General features: G+C 42.0%; 1 protein-coding gene across 1 annotated transcript in view; it reads left to right on the forward strand.

Annotated features, from left to right (window-relative positions):
* LOC126416759 (protein sly1 homolog) overlaps nucleotides 1-27,550 on the forward strand; it is a 187,107-nt gene that overhangs the window by 21,382 nt on the left and 138,175 nt on the right. The window contains exons 6-7 of the mRNA XM_050084599.1: nucleotides 246-387; nucleotides 13,521-13,748. Coding sequence (XP_049940556.1) covers nucleotides 246-387; nucleotides 13,521-13,748 — 370 coding nt within the window. The remainder of the gene's footprint in view (nucleotides 1-245; nucleotides 388-13,520; nucleotides 13,749-27,550) is intronic.

The following is a 27,550-nucleotide window of genomic DNA, read 5'->3' on the forward strand; positions in this document are numbered from 1 at the left end:
TGTATTTGATAAGTATCCTGTAAATTGAACCAGTAATGTAAATTGGTACATAATGAGAGCAAAATTCTGCTCCTCTCGCTTCACTAGTGATTTCCATCCTTAACAATCTGTATCACGAGAGACTTCATTAGTATCAAACTGGCAGTGTAAGAGATGCAGAAAGAGTTGCAGATGATAGCTTCTACACTTAGAACAGGACATGAAGAAAGCATTGTTTACAATTCATTTTCATTGAAATTTTGTAGGAGCTGTTCCAATTATTCGCAGTCCTCGTGGAAATGCAGCAGAGATGGTTGCTGAGAAGCTAGACAAGAAACTTAGAGAGAATTTAAGAGACACTAGAAACAGTTTATTCATTATGGATGCTACGCAAACTGGTCATTTCAGGTAAAACTTTTCTCTCTGAAATCCTGAGAATATGTGTGATACAGTGTTAAGTCTCGTTATGAAATTGTAAACATTTCTATTTGTGTGGAACGAAAGCTATAGTATAGAAGTGCTGTTTTGACACATTTCATTCCTTCAAATTTCATTGTGAAGGACATCAATAGGGGACCACTCTGTCAAACTCATCTCTTGTTAAACAATGGCAACTCTAGATTGGAAAATCAACAATATTAAGAAAAAGACAGATTACTACTCTCTGTTAAAATGACCCATTGGATTGCAGACAGGTGCAATCAAAAGGCTGTTACACATTATAGCTTCCAGCCAAAGGCTTCTCCAGCAAAGAAAACACACACACACACACACACACACACACACACACACACACACACACACACACACACACACACACACACGCAAATAAAAGAAGCAAGCACACCACCTGCACACCTGACCGCTACCACCAACAGCTCCGACTGGAATGCCGGAATTTTGGTCGGAGCTACTGATGGTAGCAGTCATTAGTGCATGAGGTGTCCTGAGTTGTGTGAATATGAATATGTGTTCTTTGCTGAAGAAGGCTTTGGCTGAAAGCTATAATGTTTAACTGTCTTTTTATTGCACCTGTCTGCAGTCAATGGGTCATCTTTACTGTGCGTAGCAATTTACCCTTTTCTTAATATTGTTAATCTCATGTTAATTTGGAAAAAGAGAAAAGAACCTTCAAATTTGATCACTATTACCACTTCTGGACACTCCTCCACATGTAATTTTTGTTGCAAAGCACCCATTGTCATACTTCCAGTATTTAAAAAGTTCTTTAATACCTTTTGTCTCCTTTGACCACAGCCTCATATTTGGTTTGCAAGCTCTGATCTTAAAGTGTGTGGTTTTATTCTTGCTGTTGAGATTTTTAAAGTTTTTTTTTTAGTCTAATTTCTTTTCAGGCTTAACCTCCCCCTCCCCCCCCCCCTTCCTCCTTCAGGGCCCACAGCTCTTTTGTGGGTATGTATGTTGTGTGCATGGGGCTCCAAGCTATCAAGCTATTGCAGCCTTTCATCTCTCTTGGACTCCATTCCTTTCCCCATTTCTCCTCCTTCACATCCTAGCTAATCCCTCTCCTGTTCCCCCTCCACCCCCCCCCCCCCTTCTCCACCAGTGTTTCACTTTACGAAGGCCCAATTATTCCCTCAGTTTCACTAGTCCTTTCCCTCAGTTTCGCTAGTCCTTTTAGGTCTTGTCTCATGTTTCCATTCTCTTTTTTTCTATAGTGTGAGCCATTTGGTGTGGGGGACTCCCTCTCTTAACACCTCAGGCACGGGTTCCTCCCCCCCATCCTCCCTTCCCCATTATATCCCCACCCCTCCCCTGCTAGGTCACCAGCACGTGTAGCCAGCCCATGTGGTGAGGCTGTCATGTACCCGCCTAGCTGAACCCCCTGATAATGCACAGAAAATGCTTCTCGTTCCTGAACTGTCACCACCTTGTGTATTCCTAGAAGTGGTTGCACTTCTTTTTAGGGCATCAGAACTCCTGCAATGACTGCCCTGCCTGGTGGTCCTTGCTGCGGCTGGATGGCACCCCTAATCGGAGTGGGTGGTATCAGGGCAGACACTCTGCATATGCAGCATGCTGAGCTCCTTACTTCTGATGGCTCTTCCACAGCCATATCTTCAGACAGGAATGGTTCTCTCTCTGCTCCTACTTTTACTTCTTTGGCTTTTCCCTCCCCAGCCAACACCTGGGAGGAGGGCCGGGTCTACTAGCTTGGGGCGAAAATCTTTCCCCATTACTTGGTTTGTTCCAAACTTTTGCTGCTACCAAACTTCTCTTTTCTGTAGAACATATTGAAGATAAGTTTGATGAAGTTGACTCACTTAGAAGAGGCAATCTGGTTCCCTACTGATTAAAACCTCTTCTGCCAGCCAGTCGGCTTCCGTTTGTGCTTGCGATTGCTTAGGGAACATCCCAATAAGCATTATTCCTCACCAGTCCTTCAATGTGACCCAGGACATTATTTTTCAAAGGGACTTCCTCCTTCGATCTGACAAGAAACTCGGGACTAATCTGGCATGGCACACATGGCACAGCATTCATTTCGTCACTGAGTCCAGAGAGGTCCTAAGGACAATCGTGTTGATACCAGCACTTTCATCCTGGCTTTTGTGGGGGATACCCTTCCAGAAAAAGTCAAAGTTATTGTTTACTGTTGTGATGTGAAGCACTATACCCCACCTCCCATGCACGATTTCCACTGACTCTGATGTAGTCACATGTCTTTGTAATTGAGGTGAATCCTATTTGTGGCGACAGTGGCCAACATCTCCATGTGGGAGTCCTTGTACCCTTCTGTCCAAGTGCAGGAAATGTTCTGTTCTACATTCTCCTCACTCATTGGATTGCTTAAAAAGGAAAGAAAGATTCAGGAATTTAAAACTCTAGACCGTCTCTTTCTACTCTGAGGCCTGACAGAAATTTGACTGTCAATGTCTTAAATGTCTACCTTTGCTTCTCACGGAACCATTCCTTCTCCTCGAACAGAGAAAAACCGTCTTCCCTGGTACCCACTGTAGATGGGGCTCCCTCTAGCAAAGCCCCCCCCCCCCCCCCTCCACCCCTGTGTCTCCAGGATGAAATGCCCATTGCTTCAAGTCAGATGCTGGATCCACACTCTGTGGGTCTTGTGGCTGCTCATTCTCTTTCAGATCCTTATATTGCTGCAACTTGCTATCTTCCTGACCACATCTCTCACCCTCCAAAGGAGGAGGAGGAGGAGGAGAAGAAGAAGAAGAAGAAGAAGAAGAAGAAGAAGATGCATGTGTCTCATGACGAGACCACACCAACATATCAGGGTGTCGCCCCCCGCCTCTCAATCAGAGTCCAATCTTACATTCATGGTTGTCACTCTGCCCTTACCAGTGACGGACACCAATTCGGCACAATGACCAATTCTGGTCTGTTTGACATCCATCCAGCCTCTTGTACTACTCTACTCTGCAGCTTGTGTTGTGTTGCATGTCAGCCCTGTGCTTGCCTCTGGTGGTGTTTGTTATGTTTGTCCACACGGACATTGGTAGTTCTTGGGTTCATCTTTATACCGTGCTAGAAGCGATGGCCATTCAGATCCATTTAGATTCTGTGGTAACGATATGCTGTCTGTCTCCCCTCAGACTGACCACCTACACTTCCTGCTCTTCTTGCTCTTCTTCGACTGCTCCCTCCCCCTCTCCCTTCTCCTTGGGGATTTTAATGCCCATAAACCTCTGTGGGATGGCTCTGCGACCACTGACCCAGGTGGGATTGTTGAAGACCTTCTGGCAGGGCTTGATCTCTGCCTCCTCAACATGAGAGCTCAACACACTTTAGTGTGGCGCGTGGCACTTTCTCAGCCATTGACCATTGATCTTTCTGTTTGTAGCCCTGGATTCCCCCCTCCCCTGCCCCCCCCCCCCCCCCTCCTGTTCAGTGGGGAGTTAATGACGGTGTGTGCGACAGTGACCATTTTCTAATCATCTTATCTTTTCTCCAGCATCACTCAGCTGGACACCCTCCCAGATGGGCCTTAACTAATGCATACTGGAATGTCTGCTTTGGTTGCCATCCCAACCACTCCACAACACAATGTCTTTGAAGAATCCGTACAGAGTTTGATCGACACCTCCATATGGCAGCTGCTTCAGCGATTCCTTCTTCTTGAGGTTCTCCCTGATGTGAGATTGTCCTTTGGTGGACCTCCAAAATTGATGTGGCTATTAAAGGCTGCCATTGTGCCTTCCAAAGCTATAAATGGCATCCATCTCTCGACCAACTCCTGGCCTTTAAACAACCTTCTGCCGAGGCCCATTATCTTCTGAAGCAGCAGGTACGGATTTGTTGGTAACAATATGCATTGCCATAGGGCTGCATACTCCATCTTTGCAGGTATGGGAAAATATCAGGCAGCACATTATTGGCTGCTGTCCTCCTAGAAATCCCCCGAATTGTGTTATTCTCACCAGTCCAGACTCTACCACTGAGCATTTTGCTTGACATTTCGCTCAGGCCTCACTGTCAGCCCTCTGTCCACACCACTTCGTCTTCTCAAATACTGTCTGGAATGGTTTCCCTCTGCCTGGAGTCTTGTAATGTCCCGTTTAGCAAATGAGAATTTGCCTGCGCCCTTGATTTCTGCCTCAACATGGCTCCTGGACCAGACTGGGTGCACAATCAAACGCTTCAACGCTTATTGGTGGCAAGCCAAAGTCATATACTTGCCCTTTTTAGTCATCTCTGGATTGGAGGGGAATTACCTTCCCAGTGGCAAAAAAGTGTCTTTATTCCAGTTTTGCTATTGGGTAAACCGCCTCTCCCAATTGACAGCTATTGTCTGATTTGTTTAATCAGTGTCCTCTGCAAGTTACTTGGATGTATGGTGAATCGAAGGTTGTAGTGGATCCTTGAACCCCAGAACCTTTTGGCTTTGACACAGTGTGGTTTTCATCAAGGCCTCCCTACTGCAGATAATTTAGTCCTGGAGTATACTATCTGAACAACCTTTGCCCAACGCTGACACATTGTTACAGTCTTCTTTGATCTACATAAAGCTTATGATAGCACTTGGCACCACATGATCACATGTTGATCCCTCTGTGGCCTGCCCCTGATTTTTATTCGGAACTTTCTTTCATGTCACACTTTTCAGGTATGGGTTGGCACCTCCTGTCTGCAGGAGAATGGGGTTCCACATAGTTCCATTGTGAGTGTCCCTCTCTTTTTAGAGCTGACAATGGTCTGGTGGCAGCTGCAGGGCCTACGGTGCCCCCCTTTGCAAGCTGATGATTTTTGCATTTATTTTTGTTATTCATTTATGGGCGTTGCTGAACACAGACTGCAGGGAGCACTACACCAAGCACAGTCTTGGGCTCCAGCTCATGGCATACATTTTTTCAGCTGCCAACACTTGCATTATGCATTTCTGTTGACCCCATTCGGATCTGCATCTTGACGGCCAGGCCTCCTCATCAGTTTTTGGGACACGTCTTTGATGACCAGTCAACATGGCTTCTCCATCTTATCAGCTAAAGTGGACACGTTGGTCCCAATTAAGTACTTGTCGATGACTCAGCAGCACTACCTGGAATGCAGATCACACTACTCTGATACAGCTCTACACAGCATTGGTCCACTGCTGTCTAGATTATGGGAGTCTCGCATTTGGCTTGACACCACCTTTGACATTACAGATGCTGGACCCAATTCACCATTTTGGGATACGACTGGCAACTAGTGCCTTTCAGACTAGCCCAGTGGTCAGCCCCCTAGCTAAGGCAAGGGTTGCACCGTTGCCGGTTCTGTGCCAACAACAGTTGATCACTTTGCATTACGCATTCGCTGCTCCATAGTGCTCCCAAACTACCATCTCCTCTTTCCAGATTCTGAGATCCACCTCTGCCAACTGTAGCCCAGGTCTGGAGTTACGACTGCCATCTGCATCTGGTCCCTGTTTTCTGAACTTCAGCTTTAAAAATTAAACTCCTCCCACACAGGCCATGAAGACCGAAAGGCACCGACTGGCCGCTGTGTCATTCTCAACCCACAGGCGTCACTGGATGCAGATGTGGATGGGCATGTGGTCAGCACACCACTCTCCCAGCCGTATGTCAATTTCCGAGACCGGAGCTGCTACTTCTCAATCAAGTAGCTTCTCAGTTTGCATCACAAGGGCTGAGTGCACCCCGCTTGCCAACAGCACTCAGCAGACTGGATGATCACCCATCCAAGTGCTAGCCCATCCCGACAATGCTTAACTTCGGTGATCTGACGGGAACCGGTGTTACCACTGCAGCAAGCCGTTGGCGAAATTCAGCTTTCCCTCAACCAATTCTTCTTTGGGCCCACAGACGTATGCCTCCCTGGTGCACCCCCGTCCACAGCTTTGTATTGACTTAGCACAAGGTTGAAAAAAACCCCACTCATCGTGAGGCCCTCCACAGCCAGTTTTCTTCCATTCTTGGCATGTTTCAAAACTCAGTAGTAGTCTATACTGATGACTCGGTGCTTGCCACTCACGCTGGCTTTGCTTACATTCATGTGGGATGTAATGAACTATGCTTGTTGCCGTAAGGCTGCAGTGTTCTCACAACAGAGTTGGTAGCCATCACTCGTGCTCTTGAGTGTATCTGTTCCTGCACTAGTGAGTCCTTTCGCATCTCTAGCGATTCTTTGGGCAGTGACCAGTGTGACACTCATTGGTCCTAACCATCTAGGATTTTCATTTTCCCCTCAAACTACTTGGACGCTTGGTGGTCTTTGTCTGGATCCTGGCTCACTTTGGGATACTGGCGAATGAACTCACTGACAGGCTGGCCTAATTGACTACCAGCTACGTGGCTCTTGAGGTCGATATTATGGAATCAGAACTTCAGTCAGTTTTATGCAATCATTTTTTAAGGATTTGGAATACAGAGTGGCGTATTCTGACTTTGCTAAACAAACTATGGGCGATAAAGGAGATCACGAATTTGTGGAGGTCCTTTATGCAGGTCTCTCAAAGGACTCTATTGTCTTTTGCTGGATCCACATCGATCGTACTTAACTGACTCATGGTCATTTCCTCTGACACAAGGATTTACCACACTGTAGTTGTGCATGTTTGATGGTGTTCCACATTTGGCTGGACTGCCTTAACCTAGCCAATGTGAAGTGGACTCTTAATCTTCCTGACTTGCCTCTTTAAGAGAGGGAGCCTCAGTCATGTTGCCCCAGTGAGGGGTTGACAGGCTGCCCTGTTGCCTGCTCTTCCCCAAACAGGCAGCATTTTTTCTGGGCTTGGTGCTCCACCCCAGCCCTCTTCCTATCTGCTCTTTTGCTCTTCTTCCTTCTTATGTGTTCTGTTTGACCTATAGTTCTTCTGCTGTTTTCCTGTGCTTCTCTCACCCTAACTGTGTCGCTATTGTTGTTGAGGTATTGTTGGGTGGTGTGCCTCTGGTAAATGGCAGGATGTATGTCCCCAGTCACACTCCCTGTCTTTCGGTGCCTCCAGCTGCCTCTTGGATGGGGCACCTCACCTGCCTTTCTCCCTTCCTCCCTTTACTTCCTCCGTGTTCCTTTCCCTAGGCTTTGTTGATCTTCAGAAGACCATGGGGGTTTTGTTCCCTTGGATTTGGCACACCAGACCCTTCTTTGGTGTGTAGTTTTGTTGACTTGCCAGTTCCAGGTAGGAAGGACTGATGGCATTTCAGTTGGCGTCTTTAATCAGCAAACCAACCAACCTACCAGGCTTTATGCATCAGTATAATTTCTGTTCTTATCCCTAATGGCCTAGTTTGGTTCCACTTTAACTTCCTCATTAAACATCTCGACAGGACCATTGCCACCAAAGGGATTTGAAAGTGAAATTTATTTGTTAATGGCTGTGAGCGTGTTGCTTCAATACAGGGCCTACATAATTAGAGCCAAGTGTTGCACTTTGATGAGTGCAATATTTTAAATTGCTAAAAGGAGGTGGAATGCTGCTGGTATGTATAACACAAAAGACAAGAAAAGTCAGACACTCACATTTTGAAGTGAGTCATAACAGTTTAGTGATGTGTGTCTAGTGTCATATTATGTGCAAAAATTAAAAACTGAATTTAGAATTAGTGGTGCAATCATGTAAGTACTGTGTTTGGTAAGTGCCGCTGCCATAAATATTTAACATGTCGGTGAATCTATTGTAACCCACACCCAGAAACTTTTCCTATGTGCTTCTTCTTTTTGTATTCTGTTCTTTGCAAAACTTGAAACCTTTGTAGACTGACCAAAAACTTGAAACCTTTGTAGACTTGACCATCCAAGATCACCTCAGATTCAAGGAGGACTAGTATTGTAAGAAGGTTTACAAAAGTTAAGTTCTGTGTAATAAGAAATACAGAATAAAATAGGGGTAATGCAGGAGTTGGTTTGATAATGAATAGGAAAATAGGAATGCGGGTAAACTACTACAAACAGCATAGTGAACGCATTATTGTGGCCAAGATGGATACGAAGCCCACACCTACCATAGTAATACAAGTCTATATGCCAACTAGCTCCGCAGATGAGATTGATGAAATGTATGATGAGATAAAAGAAATTATTCAGATAGTGAAGAGAGACGAAAATTTAATAGTCATGGGTGACTGGAACTCGATAGTAGGAAAAGGAAGAGAAGGAAATTTAGTAGGTGAATACAGAATGGGAGTAAGGAATGAAAGAGGAAGCCACCTGGTAGAATTTTGAATAGAGCATAACTTAATCATAGCTAACACTTGGTTCAAGAATCATAAAAGAAGGTTGTATACATGGAAGAAGCCTGAAGTTACTGGTAGGTCTCAGATAGATTATATAATGGTAAGACAGAGATTTAGGAACCAGGTTTTAAATTGTAAGGCATTTTCAGGGGCAGATGTGGACTCTGGCCACAATCTATTGGTTATGAACTGTGGATTAAAACTGAAGAAACTGCAATAAGGTGGAAAGTTGATGAGATGGGACCTGGATAAACTTAAAGAAGCAGAGGTTGTTGAGAGCTTCGGGGAGAGCATTATGGAACGATTGACAAGAATGGGGGAAAGAAAAACAGTAGAAGAAAAATGGGTAGCTTTGAGAGACGAAATAGTGAAGGTAGCAGAGGATCAAGCAGGTAAAAAGACGAGGGCTAATAGAAATCCTTGGGTAACAGAAGAGATATTGAATTCAATTGATGAAAGGAGAAAATATAAAAATGCACTAAATAAAGCAGGCAAAAAGGAATACAAATGTCTCAAAAATGAGATCGACAGGGAGTGCACAATGGCTAAGCAGGGATGGCTGGAGGACAAATGTAAGGATGTAGAGGCGCATATCACTTAGGGTAAGATAGATACGACCTACATGAAAATTAAAGAGATCTTTGGAGAAAAGAGAACCATTTGCATGAATATCAATAGCTCAGATGGAAACCCAGTTCTAAGCAAAGAAGGGAAAACAGAAAGGTGGATGGAGTATATAGAGGGTCTATACAAGGGCGATGTTCTTGAGGACAATGTTATAGAAATGGAAGAGAATGTAGATGAAGATGAAATAGGAGATACGATACAGCGTGAAGAGTTTGACAGAGCACTGAAAGACCTAAGTTGAAACAAGGCCCCAGGAGTAGACAACACTCCATGAGAACTACTGACAGCCTTGGAGAGCCAGGCCTAACAAACCTCTACCATCTAGTGAGCAAGATGTATGAGAGAGGCAAAATACCCTCAGACTTCAAGAAGAATATAATAATTCCAATCCCAAAGAAAGCAGGTGTTGACAGATGTGAAATTACCGAACTATCAGTTTAATAAGCCATGGCTGCAAAATACTAACTCAAATTCTTTACAGACGAATCGAGAAACTGGTAGAAGCTGACCTCAGGGAAGATCAGTTTGGATTCCATAGAACTATTGGAACACATGAAGCTATACTGACCCTAAGACTTATCTTAGAAAATAGATTAAGGAAAGGCAAACCTACATTTCTAGCATTTGTAGACTCAGAAAAAAAAGAAAAAAGGAAGAAAAATCTTTGAAGTTAGATAATACCTTGGGAAAATAAGAAATGGGGGAGATGTCCAAGATTTATTTGTTTTCCACTGTTTTCATTCACATTTGTGTTTCAAAAAACATAAAGTCAGTGACTAATGGTAAAAGAATTGAGTTGTTTTTATTGCTACTTCTGTTGTGAGTCATGATCATATGAAAGTGATCTTATCAAATTTGCATCTGTGCAACAACAAATATTGTGTCTTGCAAAGATTCAAACTATGTAAACTATTCAGAATATTCCTATACTTTGACAATATGAATTCAGTCTTCTTTTTTTTCGCACCATATCATCACCCAACTGTCGAAGATATGTAGGAATTTTGAGATCCATGTATAATTGGCTGGGGAAATTCATTTCAAAGGTATACTATTTCCAATAGGAGCATGTCTAATAAAGCACTGTGGTGTTCAAACCAACCTTTGTGTTGATTACAGCTTCACTTTTTTACTAGACTGGAATGAAAATATATCAGATGAGTGATGCTACTACTGAATGTGAATTATTCTGGGTAGAAAGCAGAAGAACCAGTATTCGTGCTTCTCCAAAATAGGTTCCTCAAGAATTATTGCTGAATGGCTTTACAGTGTATGTGGACCAGTATTACAATGCACCTGCAGTTGGTGATTACATGTGGCATCAAAAGACAACAGCTGTTGGCACCTTTCTGGTGAACACCAAGGTGCTCACAAAGAATATAGTCAAAGTAGAAACTGAGAATGAGCAAAATAATTTCATCCAAGCAAAATCACCAGTTGTGGTAGAGATGTACGAGGTGCATTCAAGTTCTAAGGCCTCCGATATTTTTCTCTGGACTGGAAAGAGATAGAAACATGCGCATTGTTTTAAAATGAGGCCGCGTTCATTGTCAATACGTCCCAGAGATGGCAGCACTGTACGGCAGATGGAATTTTACTGCCAGCGGCGAGAATGAGAACTGTTTTAAATACTTAAAATGGCAACGTTTTCCTTACTTGAACAGCGTGCAATCATTCGTTTTCTGAATTTGCGTGGTGTGAAACCAATTGAAATTCATAGACAGTTGGTGATGGAGTTATGGATGTGTCGAAAGTGCGTTCGTGGGTGCGACAGTTTAATGAAGGCCGAACATCGTGTGACAACAAACCGAAACAACCTCGGGCTCGCACAAGCCGGTCTGATGACATGATCGAGAAAGTGGAGAGAATTGTTTTGGGGGATCGCCAAATGACTGTTGAACAGATCGCCTCCAGAGTTGGCATTTCTGTGGGTTCTGTGCACACAATCCTGCATGACGACCTGAAAATGCGAAAAGTGTCATCCAGGTGGGTGCCACGAATGCTGACGGACGACCACATGGCTGCCCGTGTGACATGTTGCCAAGCAAAGTTGACGCGCAACGACAGCATGAATGGGACTTTCTTTTCATCGGTTGCGACAATGGATGAGACGTGGATGCCATTTTTCAATCCAGAAACAAAGCACCAGTCAGCTCAGTGGAAGCACACAGATTCACCGCCACCAAAAAAATTTCGGGTAACCGCCAGTGCTTAAAAAATGATGGTGTCCATGTTCTGGGACAGCGAGGGCGTAATCCTTGCCCATTGTGTTCCAAAGGGCACTACGGTAACAGGTGCATCCTACGAAAATGTTTTGAAGAACAAATTCCTTCCTGCATTGCAACAAAAACGTCCGGGAAGGGCTGCGCATGTGCTGTTTCACCAAGACAACGCACCCGCACATCAAGCTAACGTTACGCAACAGTTTCTTCGTGATAACAACTTTGAAGTGATTCCTCATGCTCCCTACTCACCTAACCTGGCTCCTAGTGACTTTTGGCTTTTTCCAACAATGAAACACACTCTCCGTGGCCGCACATTCACCAGCCGTGCTGCTATTGCCTCAGCGATTTTCCAGTGGTCAAAAAAGACTCCTAAAGAAGCCTTCGCCGCTGCCATGGAATCATGGCGTCAGCGTTGTGAAAAATGTGTACGTCTGTAGGGCGATTACGTCGAGAAGTAATGCCAGTTTCATCGATTTCGGGTGAGTAGTTAATTAGAAAAAAAATCGGAGGCCTTAGAACTTGAATGCACCTCGTACTAATGCTGTCAATGTGTCACACACCTTCCATAGCTGATATTCTTTTGCAATCGCCAGCAAGGGCTGTTACCAAAACCAGGCCAAAAACTTTTTTAGTTTACTTCATTTATGTGATCAGGTCAGATGATTACATGCTATCCATTTACAACAAAGAATGGTAGCTGATTTTTAAAATTTTTTGTCATCACTACCAAAAATGTTTTCACCTAGTTTCAGGAAATCAGCTTCAAAGTGAATAGATTTGCCTTGAAAGACAACAAAAAGTTATAAAAAATAGTAATCCGGGCACATTGCAAGCCAAACTGTTTAGAATGCAAGTACAAACATAAATTGAAAAATAATAATTGTAATTTATACATTATTATAATTATTATAATAATAATTATTATTATCATTATCATCATCATCATTTGCAGCTGCAACTAAATTTTCAGGCACTGATTGAGGTATGTTTCAGTTGCAGACACTTCTTTTTATCACCTAGCGTTTTAGGAACAAACAGTTGTTAATCTTATGACATGAACATCTCAAATGAAATTTTTATGTACAAATAATGAATTCTGTAGTCATTGCCTCATAAATCAAATAATGTATGTCAACTACATAAAAGAAAAACTCACAAAATTAGTCAGTCCTTGAAAATGAACTTGTAACTATAAAATAGGTTATAGGTTAAATATTGTAACTGAAAATGGTGACCAGTGATTGACACATTTCTAACCTTGAAGTGGGACTCTGGGACAATAAATTTTGCTTTATTGAGGTTTTGGAATTTATAGTGTAGTGTAGTTTTCGAACTGCAATTATGCCCAGAAAAATAACAAAATTATAGTTACAATTATCTTCAGTATATTTTAAATCTAGATCTGAATTGGAACCACAGAAGTTGCCTTCTGAGGCAGAATACTCAAAACAATTTATCAGACTTTTCAGAATTTCATTTGAATCCAAATTCTCTATTAAAATCATCAAAACATGAATGAAACACAATTGACCACTCACAATAAAGGGAAGCCGTCCACTTCAAGTTGAAGCAAGTGAAAATGGGCGAATGACATTTTCATCCCTAAGGTCCCCTACATCTACATCTACATCTACATCTATACTCCACAAGCCACCCGACGGTGTGTAGCGGGGGTACCTTGAGTACCTCTATCGGTTCTCCCTTCTATTCCAGTCTCGTATTGTTCGTGGAACAATGGAACTGTTATTAAGATGATAGGGGCATGCAATAAATGTAAACTGTTTCTACCTTGCATTTCACAGGCTGAAGTCCACCAGTGGCAATATTTTGTTGTGCAAAACCCAAGCATGTATCTGGTGCCATCAGCACGTCGCATAAGTAGTGCCGGAGTTCAAATATTTTGAGCAATTGCAAAATATAAGCATTTTCTCTTGTTATGATGTAAAACATATTCATGAGGTTATTTTTTCTGGTGTTTCTGTGATTTTCTGAGCTCCTCTGTAGTAAAATAGTAATAAATATTTTGCTTTAGTTTTCAGAGACCACTCCTAATAGTATTAGATAGAAATGTGGATATGGCAACACCCTTACATCACACTTGGACATACCAGGCGTTGGCGCATGATGTTCTGGATCTTGCACTCAATCGAGTTGTAGTGGAGGAGAATGTTGGTCGTTCACCTGCAGGAGGGGCAAAAGTAAAAACTCGGGCCTGCGATTTGGACAACCGTGACAAGTTCTGGGCTACACACAAGGGCAGGTAAACTTAGTTTCTTCTAAAGAACAAAACACATCTCCAAAAAAATATGAAAACTTGAGTTGCTAACAAAGTTTCTATTTTTTATTTGTTCTTGAAGTTTTTTTACTAATTTATTTGACATACATGTGACGAAACATTGAATATATAAAGTATGATCATTGAGATTGTGGGTGAAGTGATAATTGATAAATATGTTACTCTGCTGTAGACAGCATGTTTCATTTGGATTTTTAACTTCACTATACTTCTTGGTGATCAGTTAGCCCAGGGAGAAGCATCATCATGTCAGAATTTATTGTGCAGCATTTAGCCACTTGACGCATTTGTATCATATCTTCTGAATAAGAGTTGGAAAAGTATCCCCCTCTTCCTCTTAGGTTCTCAACCCTCACACTGATTGGCAGCAGCTCACCGTGCTTTTCTGTTTTCGGCCTTCCTCTTGATAGCTGGTATCCATCATGATCTGCGTGATGTATTCTAGTCTGTCTGCCTTGTGTGCTCTTCCCCTTTGTTGAATCTTCGATGATACTTTTAATGAGACATCAGGATTTGGCAGATGGCTGACCCACATGTCCCTTTAGTGTTGAATAAGCTTCCAAAGACATGGCTTTCTTCCTCCACTTCGTGGATGACGATGATTTTGGTTTTTGGGGCACTCAGTGATGTGGTTATCAGCCCCCGTACAAATTCCCAATCTTTTTACTGTCCAGTCTTGCCATTTTCCTGGATGATGATGAAATGATGAGGACAACACAAACACCCTGTTACCTGGCAGAGAAAATCCCTGACCCAGCCTGGAATCGAACCTGGGACCCCATGATCCAGAGGAAGCAATGCTAACTACTAGACCACGAACTGTGGACCCATCCTGTGGAGCACCTCTTCATTTGATACCTTGTCTACTCAGGCAATCTTAAGCATTCTGCAACAGCATCACACCTTGAAGGCCATTATTTTGTGTTTTTTTGCTTCTTTGAGTGTCAGTGTTTTGCTTCCATACATCAACACACACCAGACACATGTCTTTATGATGAAGTCTTTTATGAGATATTTGTCTATGCAGATAGATGTGGAAATATTTCTTCTCATGTTAAAAGCATTCTTTGCCTGGTAGATTTGGCTTGCAATATCATTTGATCTTCCACCTTGTGTAATTTTACTCCCTAGGTAGGCAAAGGATTTTATTGTCTCTAGTCGTTCATTGTTAGGTGAACATTGAGCAGTGCTGTTTTGTCTGCTCAGCACAAAGATTTTTGTTTTAGGTTTGTTAATTCTTGTGTTATGGGAAGAGTTGAGGGTGGTTCCCATCTGTGCTAGCATCACTTCTGATTGTTCTGCATTTTGACTTAACACTTCAGTACTATCAGCAAATCTCATTATGTCTATTTTTTGTCATGGACTTTAATTCCTCTTGTTGTTCATAATTTCTCTTTGCCTCCACTGTTGCCCTTTGGAAGCATCTTTTGAACAAAGCAGGAGAGAGTGAGCAGCCCTGTTGTATACTATGCTTAATAGTAGCTGCTTGATATTCTCCACATCTTACTATAGCCACCTCTTCTCAATACAATCTCTATACTACTCTTCTGTCCTTACATTTTACACAATTCTCTTTCGACATTTCGAATAACTGTCACCATTCTGCACTGCCAGATGCTTTTTCTAAGTCAACAAAGGCAATATACGTGTTCTGAGCCTTCTGTAGTCTTTTCTCAAGAACTGATGTTAAGCCACGTACTGCTTCTTCTGTGCTCAAACCACTTCTAAAGCCAAATTAGTCATCTCTAATTCTCTGATCATTCCCTCTGTCCTGCCTATCATCCATATAATGTGAAAATATTCTTGTTTTGCACTAATCCAGATTGATTAAAAACTACATCTACATCTGAATCAGTCACCACATGGTGCATGGCGGATGGACCTTGTCCCACTACTAGCCACTTCCTTTCCTGTTCCACCGAGAAATGGAACAAGGGAAAAACTGTTGTCTGTATGCCTCTGCAAGAGCCCTAGTTTCTCATCTTCATAGTCCCTAAGCGAAATGTGCATTGATGACAGTAGAATCATTCTGTAGTCTGCCACAAATAGTAGTTCTCTAACATTCCTCAATAGTGATTCATGAAAAGACCATTGTCTTCCTTTCAGGGATTCCCATTTGAGTTCAAGAAGCACCTCTATAATAATGGCATCTTGATCAGACCTACTCGTAACAGATCTAGCAGTACATCTCTGAATTGCTTCAATGTCTTTCTTTAGTTTGATGTGGTGGGGACCAATCCATGTTCAAGAATGGATTGTACTAGAGTTCTGTTGTGTGGTCTATGTGTAGATAAACTACACTTTCCTAACAGTGTCCAAATAATTCATCTTCCTTATCATCGACTTAATGTGCTCATTCTATTTCATGTTGCTTTGCAGTGTTATGCTTAGATATTTAATTGACTTAACTGTGTCAACCAAAACAACACTGATATTGTGTTCAAGCATTACAGGTTTGTTTTCCTATTTGAACTTACATTTTTCTACGTGTAGAGCAAGCTGTCATTCATCGCACAAAATAGAAATTATGTCAAAAATCATCCTGTATCCTCCTACAGTCATTCAGTGACAGCAATTTACCATGCACTACAGTGTCATCAGCTACGAGTTGCGAACTGGTGCTCACCCTGTCCGTCAGATGTTTTATATATATAGAGAACAAGAGCGGTCCTTTCACACCTCCTGACAGTATTCTTGTCTGCAATGAACACTTGCTGTCCTGGGCAACATATGAAAAGTTTGATCCACTTACATGTCTCAGAATTTATTCCATATACTCGTACTTCTGTTAAGTCTGCAGTGAGTCACTGTATCAAATGCTTTCAAGAAATCTAGGAATATGGACTCTGCTTGTTGCCCATTATCCATGGTTTGTAGGATATCATGAAAGAAAAGAGCAGGCTGAGCTTTACATGAGCAGTGCTTTCTAAATCTGTGCAGATTTTTTAAAAGAAACTTTCCTATCTCAAGGAAATTTATTATACCAAACTTAGGACATGTTCAAGAATTTTGGAGCAAACTGATGTTACGGATATTGGCCTTCAGTTTTGCAGGTCCGTTCTTTTACCTTTCTTATTTATAGGAGTCACCTGCACTTCTTTCCAGTCGCTTGAGACTTTGTATTGAGTGATACATTCACAATAAGTGCAAGCTAAGTAAGGGGCCAGTGCCAAAGATACTCTCTGTAAAATAAGATTGGGATTCCATGTGTACCTGGCTTCTTACTTGTTTTCATCTCTTTCAATTGCTTCTCAATGCCTGGAATGTTTGTGTCTATGTCCTTCATACAGAAGTCCGTGTGAAGCCAAATGATGGTGTGTCTGTATGTTCCTTTTGGATAAATGGTTTTTTACATGGAAATTTATAACGTCCACTTCTCCTTTGCCATGCCAGATTGGTTGCCGAGTGGCTAAATACAAGCTACTGATATGCTTAGTGTCTTTAAATAGAGCCAGAATTTTCTCTTGTTGGGATTTATTGCTAAGGTTTGACAGATGTAAGTTGTTATGTGCTTCCCTCATTGAACTTTTTATAGATACGTGAATTTCTCCTAACTTTTACCTTTCATCATTTCCACATTCTTTTTTAAATCAAGAATGCAAAAATTTCTGTTTTTTTCAACATTTTTCAGATTTTGTTATTAAACTTTGGTGGGTGTTTTGCATCCTTAATCTGCTTACTCGGCACATATTCTCCAGAGCTCAATTTATAATCAGTTTGGACTTAGCCCATAATTCCTATATGTCCATCATACTGGAACTAAATAATGCTCATTCATTACCTAAGTAGGATGTAACAAGTGCTTGTTTGCTCTTTTCAGCCTTAAAAAAGGCTCCCAGCCTTTGTGGATTTATAAACTAATCATCATGTCCTAAAGAGAATGTTGACTACCAGGCATGGAACATATTGTAAGGAGCAATAGACAGCAGCAGATCCCCCTGGTTCCACTACAGGAAAGCAATTACAATGAAGTTTCCCACTCCTTCTATAGCAGGAGACCAATAATATCAGTGGTTTTAAAATTGGGATGTAGTGTTATGCTCAGTAGAGGAGTCATGGTGAAATATAATGCACACAAAAGGCGGTTACTGCAATGTGGCCGAAACATCAGTTTTATTCAGTGGCAGTTATTTCTGATCATGGAAGCTTGTGTAATTGTAGTCTTAAGTATTTATTTTGCATTTCAACAGCTGCTATACCTCAGGTAGAGTGGACATCTGCAGTGCCATGTACAAAGCACTAAGGGATTCTGTTATTTGTTTTATTTAGCGTATGGCAAGTACAAATCACGTATGAAAAATCTAAAAGTACATAACACACAAAACAGTTACAATATCACAAACAAACATCTAGGTTAGAAATATAATCGATTGCACTGTTAGTCGCATCCATGAAGTCCCTTGTTGGCCCAGGGTAGGCCCTCAGAGGGCATTCTACCACGATATGGTGAATTGTCTGCCTGTCAGCGCCGCAGTCGCACTGTGGTGATGGCACTATGCTCCATTTGTACAAGGAGTCCGCACAACGGCCGTGGCTCGTCCTGATCCTGTTAAGGGTAGACCAGATTTTGCGGGGCAAGTCAAAGCCCCGAGGTCTGTTAGATGTTCCCAATAAGGTGTTAACCTGAGGCGGTGTCTTTTCCTCCCATTCTTCTCTCCAGCGGTCCTCAAGAATAAAAGCGTTCTTTACCAGATCTTTGGCACCTGCGAGAAGGGGGTGTCTGGATTTCAATCTATTTTGCTCAATTCCATTACTCAGGGTGTGGATAGGAAGATCTGGGCTATTTTGGATTTTTCGACACTCCCTGACAAGTGCGTGTTCTCTGCGCAAATGTGGCAGCGGGATATGGCTCAATACAGGCAGCCATTGGACAGGAGTTGACCTGATCGTTCCAGAGATAGTCCTCATCGTTTGGTTCAAGACTGCATCCACCTTCTTGATGTGAGCACTATTTAACCATATTGGGGAACAGTACTCTGCTGCAGAATAGACAAGTCCTACTGCAGAGCTACGCAGAACGGAGGCAGTGGACCCCCAACTAGTGCCACAAAGCTTTTGGACAATGTTGTTTCTAGTTCTGACTTTTTCAGCAGTGTTTACAAGGTGGTGTTTATAGCTCAATGTTCTATCGAGTGTCACGCCCAGATACTTTGGTGTTCTATTATATGGAAGAATGCCGCCATCAAAGCGGATCTTGAGCTCTTTGTTTGCTAATTTGTTATTCAGGTGGAAACAAGTGGCCTCTGTTTTGGATGGGCTGGGTTGGAGCCTCCAGTCACGGAAGTATTTTCCTAGAGTGGTCAAATCGCTGGATAGTGTGATCTCAGTTTCCTCCATCACTCGATGTTGTGTGGCCAAGTCCCAGTCGTCCGCATATCCGAACATTTTGGATCTCGTCCTAGGCATATCGGCTATATACTTGCTGAAAAGCAGTGGAGCCAGTACTGAACCTTGGGGCAGGCCATTATTAAGTTTCATGAATTTACTTCTGTTGTTACCGATGACAACCTGGAATGGTCTATTGCAGAGCATTTCGTTGATAAGGTTAGCCGTTTTTAGACATGGCACGATGCGGAGGAGCTTATAAATCAGGCCCTGTCTCCAGACAGTGTCGAACACCGCCGTCAGGTCAACAAATACCACTGATGTTTTTTGCTGTCTTTGGAAGCCCGCCTCGATGTAGGTTGTTAGAGCGAGGACCTGATCCGTGCAGCTTCTTTTCGGCCGGAAGCCCGCCTGTTCTACCGGTACAGCCTCCAGGATGACTTCGCTCATTCTGTTGCACATAAGTCTCTCCAGTAATTTATAGATCATGCTGAGTAAGGTGATTGGGCGGTAGCTCTGAGGTTGGTCACTCGGTTTGCCCGGTTTTAATATGGCAACAATTTTAGCCTTTTTGAGAGTGTGTGGAATTTTTCCAGTTTGCAACACGTTAGAGAAGAATCGCGCAAGCGATAATCTTGCAAATTTACCACAGTGGAGCAGAAATTCTGGGTGAATCCCATCAAACCCTGGGGCCTTTCCTGGTTTTATATCGTTCAGGGCCATATTTAACTCTTCGACTGAAAAGGGTTGAGAATAAGATGTATTGTTCTCTGCTGTCGATTTTAGCTCTTTAAGCTCCTTTTTAATTTTTATAGTATGGGCTCGTTCCTTTGGGGCCCTGGGCGTCTTGCTGATGTGAACCGCAACTGTATTTGGGGACATAGCGCTGGTCATTCGCAGATTTTTACCTCCACCTCCAAGTCTCCGAAGCAAAGACCACGCCCTTCTGCTTGATCTTGTAAAATCCATTTGTTCCACGGTCTCCATCCACTTAGCACGTCTGGCCGCGTCTAGGCTATGTAATAGATCGTCTCCAATTTCTTTATCCCCATTGTCCAGAAACTGTCTATAAAGCCGTTCACTTTCCTCGCTCCATCCTGGCACATATTCGTTTCTGAATCCTCTGGGCATACTAACTTTAGCTGAGCTGATGACGGCTCCAACAAATCTTTCGTAGTTCTTATACGTTGGGGGTATCCATCCAAGGCATTTATCAAGTTTCTCCAAGAAAGCAGCCCAATCTGCCCTCCCAAAGTTCCATCTAGGACGAGGATAAGAGGATATCAGGGGAATAGTAAGACCTATTTCTAAGAGCACTGGACAATGCTGAGAGTGAGGGAAATCCTCAAGTACCCTGCGAGAGACCGGCAGGGGTTTGTTGTTCTTGTCATTTGTAACAAAACTGAGGTCAGGGCAGGTCTCAGTTAGCCAAGCGCCTGATTTAAATGTACCTCGGTCTTTGGCGTCAAAGATTAGTTGAGTATTATGATCTTCTGTCCATTTCACCAGGTCTTCGCCGTTTTGGTCAGATATTCGATATTTCCACAGTTCATGGTGGCTATTAAAGTCACCCACGTATATTGCTGGATGAGGCAGGGTTTGAAGGGCTTGTGGGGGCCACGATTGCCCTGGAGGCTTGTATATATTATTTATTGTGACTTCACCCACTTTTATAATGACTTCGTGAATCTCGTTTGTGGTAGATGTTGATACGAGAGCCACTTCTTCGATATTTCTCCTGACGTATGTTGCCGTGCCATAATGTGTGTGGTGTGTGGTGCGTATTAGGTCATAGCCAGATATTATGCCCCTTGATCTTAGCTGCTCGTCATCTTCAGTATGGGTCTCCTGAATTGCGACTACGTCAATGTCGTTCTTTGTTAAAACTTTATGCAAGTACATGCATTTGGCTCTACTTATGCCTTCAATCTTCAGGTGGCAGACTCGAATCAGCGATCCGAGTTCTCAAGTCAAAGGGTTCGTTTTGCTAGAATTCATCGTGATTTGCCGTGACCAGGAGATCAACTAAGGATTATCTGGTCGCCTGTACTTTGCTAGTTCATTTAGCGTTACCCAGGGTGCACGTGTAGTATTCTACTACGGACGCGAACTAGCTTTACACCCCGGGATTCTGTTGAAGTTCAGGTAATGGAGATAATGTCAGTAAAGTACAATTACTGTGATTTAAAATGCACGAACTTCTTGCCAAATGGGCTTCTTGATATATCTGCTTTTTAGTTCGTCAGAGGGAAGATAGCATAATCCAGGGGAAAACAATTTTTATTTTTTTATTTGGTTATTATATTAAAAGCTGAACTAATTGCAATATGTATGTGACATTAAAACCACCTTGAATGTAAGTTACAAGAATGATCAAGTCTTTTGAATATTTTTAATTTTATGTTAATCAGCATAATAGATACTTATCCATATTTGTTTATTTTCAAGGAAATTCACTGTTCTGTTCATTTGTAACAGAATAAATTGGAAAGAGTTTACTCTCTTTACTGCATTCCCACCTGAATGAAGCAAGTAATGAATTTATGTTATTCCTCATTTCCCCAGTTGGATTATTTGAGTGCTTTGGCAGTTTTCCACCAAGCATCAGTTTTTGTCCTGCATTTTGAGCTGTGGATCTCGTGAATGACATAAGCACTTGTGACATTAATATTATTTTGTTATCATCTTAATATTCTTTACGTGCACTTGCATAGGTCTCATTCAATAACAAAGGTAGGTAGCATGCGAAAAACAACAGATTCCTGTAACAAATGCTCTCTTTGCTGTTCACACAGAGGTGAAAATTGAAACGGTGGTTGCTCAAATTCCTTGTGATTCACTACCGATCAACAAGCAACTGGGCATGAGCCAGCACCTGCAAATGTAAACAAAACACAATACAGTGCTGCTCTTAACGCTTACCTGTCATTTAGATAAGTGAAAATAGTTGTTTGATGATGTTTGTTTGCTTTGTTCACTTGTGTATCGATCAGATTTAAAGAGAAAGACAGTAAATGCAGATGTGGTAAAAAGGGGACCAGTGTCAGATACTGTGGTATGCGGAGTGCCTTCGATTGCAAAAATAGTGGCCAGAGTATGAATCAGAGCACCCACTCAGGCTATGTACAGTCTTAGACAATAAAACTGACCGCCGGCCGGCCGCCACAGAGACTAAGTCCGAGTCATTCACTTAAGGTGGCCAATAAAACTGACCGCCCCTGACAACTCTAAGTCCGGCCATATGCACAATCTGGCAACACTGTAAGATGCGGAAGTGTTAGGAGGAAGTGTTGTCTACTTCCGAGATGTTGTCGGACTATGTGAGCCCGTGGTCTAGTGGCAAGCGTCGTGCGTTCTAAACTTATAGTCACCTGTTCACGTACAACTTTATTTTATTTATTTATTTATATTTTTCTTTTTTTACCACAGTCGGTCTAAAGTTATGAATCTGACTGAACATCGAAGATAATTCGCTTAACATTCTACCCACCAGCAATAACAAGTACTCCAGAAACAATTCCGCAGGACAGCTCGTGGCTGCGTCGCGATCAGAACAGCTTACGCTCGAGCGTTTCCTCGCACAGCAGCGGCTACCGGCCACCGGCCAGACGCCACCCGCCGCCTGAAATCCGGCGCCGCCCATGTGAAGGTGGCGCCATGCTGTCAGTGTGTGTATCAGCTGTCATTTTCGAATTTGAAGTTCTAGTTATCATCTGGCAGTTAAGCATTGGATTTTGCATACTTGAAAATCATGAACTACAGCTAAGCATTGTAAAATTGAGTCACAAGTGGAAATAGGTGTAACATCTGCAACACAGCGTTTACTTTTGGTAAAACAGAGGGGTAAATGCAGAAGAGCAAGGTAGAAAGATTTGAATTGTGTGAGGAGTGAGTGCTTTTGGGAAAAATACGCCAGAACAAGATATTCTTGTTTCAACAAAGATCGCTCTGGCATGAATGATTTTCCACATTAAGGAAGTCTCGACCACTGATATATGTGATGGATTACCATTTTACCATCATGCGACATTTGCATTCAACAGGCAAAGTTCAGAAGTCTGGGATGCTCTAATTCGAAATAACAAAAATCAACGGAGTGGCTATTATTGAACGTCATCAGGTCGCTCATTGAGCATTCGTATGCAGTACTGTTACTGGTGACGTGTTATGATGCCTTTATCGTTAACTTCCTAAGAAGAAATGAAATGCTGAGCCCCTCCAAAAGACATAAACTCGAGCAAAGAGTAGTGTGAACATAATATTTTACATCTGATAGCTATGAATTCTGCCCCAAAGGCTGTGTGCAACACAGCTGGAATTTGTTGCCAATAACTGAGACACCTTTCAGTCTCAGCGTAAGAAAATCGAGCAACACAACTACATCACATGTGCTACTGCATGATAACGCACTTCTTGATTTGAGAAACAGAACTATCCAGGAGATTGAAATTAAAGTCGTCTCTCAGGCACTTGTATTGATAGAGAAGTCCTCTCTCAAGCACTTGTCCCTCTCGTCATATATTCGTAAAGTTTTACCTTTCCCGCTCTTGACCGATCAACCGTCAACGCAATTCATTTCTAGACGAAAATACTCTTAAAACTACTCTGGTATAATGATATCGTTGGAACCAGTAGGTTTCTACTGGCGTAGAATTTGTAAACAACTTTAGCATTGTCAGATCGTTTTAGATATCGTGAAAGAAAATTCTTTTGCTGATTAATTTCTCTTTGATGATTACTGTTGCGTTTAGTAAACTAATGGAAAAGCCAATTAAAATATTCACTGTACTAATACAAATTAAATTCATCTTATTACAGAAACATCACGACGGCAGACTATCTTAATAAAGCATTAAGTATCTGTAAGACGATTGAGCCTATTTTAACACGAATTAGTAGGACATTACAGACTTTTGACTTCGAAAAGATCTGTATTTACTTCATTTCCTGTATCGTTCGCAATTATGAAAATGTGGAATTTCATAGATATAATTATGTATTCACAACTACAAAAAATATGTCGTCATTATGAATTTGGCAGTACCGTAAGGTTTTCGCTCTGACACTAAGGGTTACTGAAAGTAGCAAGGCGCATTTTGCTCGAGCGTTGTCTTACGATTCCCTTATTGCATTTGTATCTGCCTGCTTGTAGCTCTGCTACAAAAGAATTAAAAATCTGGCTTTCAGCGAGTCTCGAAAGGCGAACGAAAGCAGCTTGCACCTGGTAGCCAAACATGTTTCCTGGGAACTGGCTACTTCCTAAAGTGGGAAGACATTCTTTTGTGGTTGAATTGTTGGCAAATGTCAGTCAGACGTGTGCCGTTGGTCTAAGCGTTTCGGTGTGTTGAATTTGTACCAATGATTTTTCTATGGGTTTTTTTCTGTCCCAAATAGAGTTGAAGTCTCCCATTAGTATGTTCACGTTATCTTGGTGAATTTTGCTCGTAGTACTTTCGAGTGTGTTCCACAATTTTTGGACATTTTTGGTGTTTTCCTTATCTTCGGCGCTGGTGGGGGCATGTGCATTTATGAGTGTATATTTTTTATAGGGGCTCTGAATGAGCATAGTCATAACTCGACTGTTGATGGGTCTGATTTCTTCGAGAGAGTTGTTGATAGAGCTGTGTTCGAGAAATGCAATGCCGAAGATTGGAGCGCCTTTCGCTACCTTTTGTTGTGTTTTGCTCTTGATGATGCCATGGTTTCCGTAATGCAAGTTTTAACTGTCAATTAATCGTGGTTCTTGAAGAGCAAAGATGAGAATATTTTGGCGGACGATTTCTTTTATGAGATTATTTAGGTTTCTTGTTTGGATCAATGTATTGATGTTTAGTTTTCAAATGAATGTCTTCTGTTTGTAGGGAAATTTACAAGAGATCTTCAATATTCTCTGCCGTGCTAACCTGCACTCCCCAGAGTGCGAAAATCCAACTGCCGCCTATCGGGGGCCAGGTTGTGTACCACCTGGGGTAAAGTTACCTTTGCTTGCATAGTTCATGTTTGCTTGTGTTTCATTGGTTTGGCGTGGGTGATACCAGGACCGGACAGGACCAGAGGGTGTTGAAGCCTTTGGAAGCAAATATTTTCAGCCAAGCTCATTGAGATAACAGACGGCGACCAGAGTAGCGGTGATTTTCACTCAGATGTGTCTGGATTTTGGGTTCAACGGATTGAGTAGCCGTCCAGGATTGTGTTAGTATTTTGTTCACCCCAAGTATTTGATTTCCTCGGTACCACCCATATGGGGGAGGGTTTCCCCTATCGGCCACACGGGATTATTATTATTATTATTATTATTATTATTATTATTATTATTATTATTATTGTCATTATGTCATCAGCAAATCTGATATGGAGTATCTTCCCACCACAGAAATAGATGTGTATTGTTCGATTCAGTATTTCCATCACATAAATATGGGTTATAATTACATTACATTGCTGCTAGGCGACATATTTGTCACTTTTTCTTAGTCAGTTGCTAGCTATTACTCCATCATAGGAATTTATGTGCACAGCATTGTTGCAATACAGACGTTCAAATTATCCGATTTCTGTAATTTCATTTCGATACAAGATCGTCCTAATTGGATTCAGCCAGTCAGTCTTAATTTGGATGTCCGACTACGACTCTCATCATATCATAGACTGGGTGAACCACATTCTTAATCGGACTGTTGAATCCAGATCACTTATCTATGACAGGGCCTGAATTCTTAAACACTGTGGAAAATAATAATCCAATGTGCTTATTACAAATACGTTATTTAAATATAAATATATGAACTAACGAGATAACAGTTTATTTACAGGAGCAGAGACCCATAAATCATAGCAGAGCAGTGCGAGATTGGTTTCAGGGCCAAGAGAGGATAAAGCTGTTACCGTTTGTTCCACGATCACCGAACATCAACCAGATAGAGAATATGTGGGCAGACGTAACAAGGGTATTGCCATGTGTCCCTACAAATGCAAGCGACCTTTGGACAAATATAGAAAACGTATGGTGGGAAGTAAACCATCACGCTGCACTGTCGACGACTTAATGAAATCAATTCCCCTACGCCCTTGAGAAATCTTACGTAATGATCGTGGGTGGGTTGGCTACTAAAAGTATACTCGTCCACAAAGCCCATGTGGACAATTATCTGATAATAGGTCAACCTTTGCTTTGTCACAGCTCTTTGGCATACAGCAAGTCCATTTAATTTCAGTCCCCTCCTTACAATCCTTGCAATGCAAAGCAATTGGAAAATCTCATCCACTCGACGCCAACTGAGGAACTGACTGGTGCATGTGTTGTTCAACACACAGTAGTTGTCACCCTCACTGGAATCAATGACTGTGTGTGTGTGTGTGTGTGTGTGTGTGTGTGTGTGTGTGTGTGTGTGTGTGTGTGGGCTTTCGTGTTAACGCACAATGTGAATAAATATTTCATCAAATATGACTGTAAAGTATTTTAATGTGATGGGAACTTACAACGTCCTGCGTATTACATTAAGTAAGATGTATTAACTCCATAGTATCGTTAGCAGAGACAGTGCGCTCTTGTTGTCGAGGCTCGCGACAAGTGCAGCGAGTAGCAGTGCCCAATGCCGCCGCGATTTGTTTATGTTGGCTGAGTGTGGACACTGCAGCAGATGCTTCGCCATAAACAGAAAGAAATCACCTTGGCTCTGACTGCAGTGAGCGGATATCACTGCCTGCGTGTTCTTATAGTAACCAACGTGAGACTCTACTCACAGGTGCCATGGAGCAATTGCAACGGGTATCATGTCATTAGTCATCAGAAGACTTCAACTCTATTTGGGACAGAAAAAAACCCATAGAAAAATCATTGGTACAAATTCAACACACCGAAACGCTTAGACCAACGGCACACGTCTGACTGACATTTGCCAACAATTCAACCACAAAAGAATGTCTTCCCACTTTAGGAAGTAGCCAGTTCCCAGGAAACATGTTTGGCTACCAGGTGCAAGCTGCTTTCGTTCGCCTTTCGAGACTCGCTGAAAGCCAGATTTTTAATTCTTTTGTAGCAGAGCTACAAGCAGGCAGATACAAATGCAATAAGGGAATCGTAAGACAACGCTCGAGCAAAATGCGCCTTGCTACTTTCAGTAACCCTTAGTGTCAGAGCGAAAACCTTACGGTACTGCCAAATTCATAATGACGACATATTTTTTGTAGTTGTGAATACATAATTATATCTATGAAATTCCACATTTTCATAATTGCGAACGATACAGGAAATGAAGTAAATACAGATCTTTTCGAAGTCAAAAGTCTGTAATGTCCTACTAATTCGTGTTAAAATAGGCTCAATCATCTTACAGATACTTAATGCTTTATTAAGATAGTCTGCCGTCGTGATGTTTCTGTAATAAGATGAATTTAATTTGTATTAGTACAGTGAATATTTTAATTGGCTTTTCCATTAG

Source organism: Schistocerca serialis, chromosome 8 (genome assembly GCF_023864345.2).
Source record: "Schistocerca serialis cubense isolate TAMUIC-IGC-003099 chromosome 8, iqSchSeri2.2, whole genome shotgun sequence".
In the NCBI taxonomy this organism is placed as follows: domain Eukaryota; kingdom Metazoa; phylum Arthropoda; class Insecta; order Orthoptera; family Acrididae; genus Schistocerca; species Schistocerca serialis.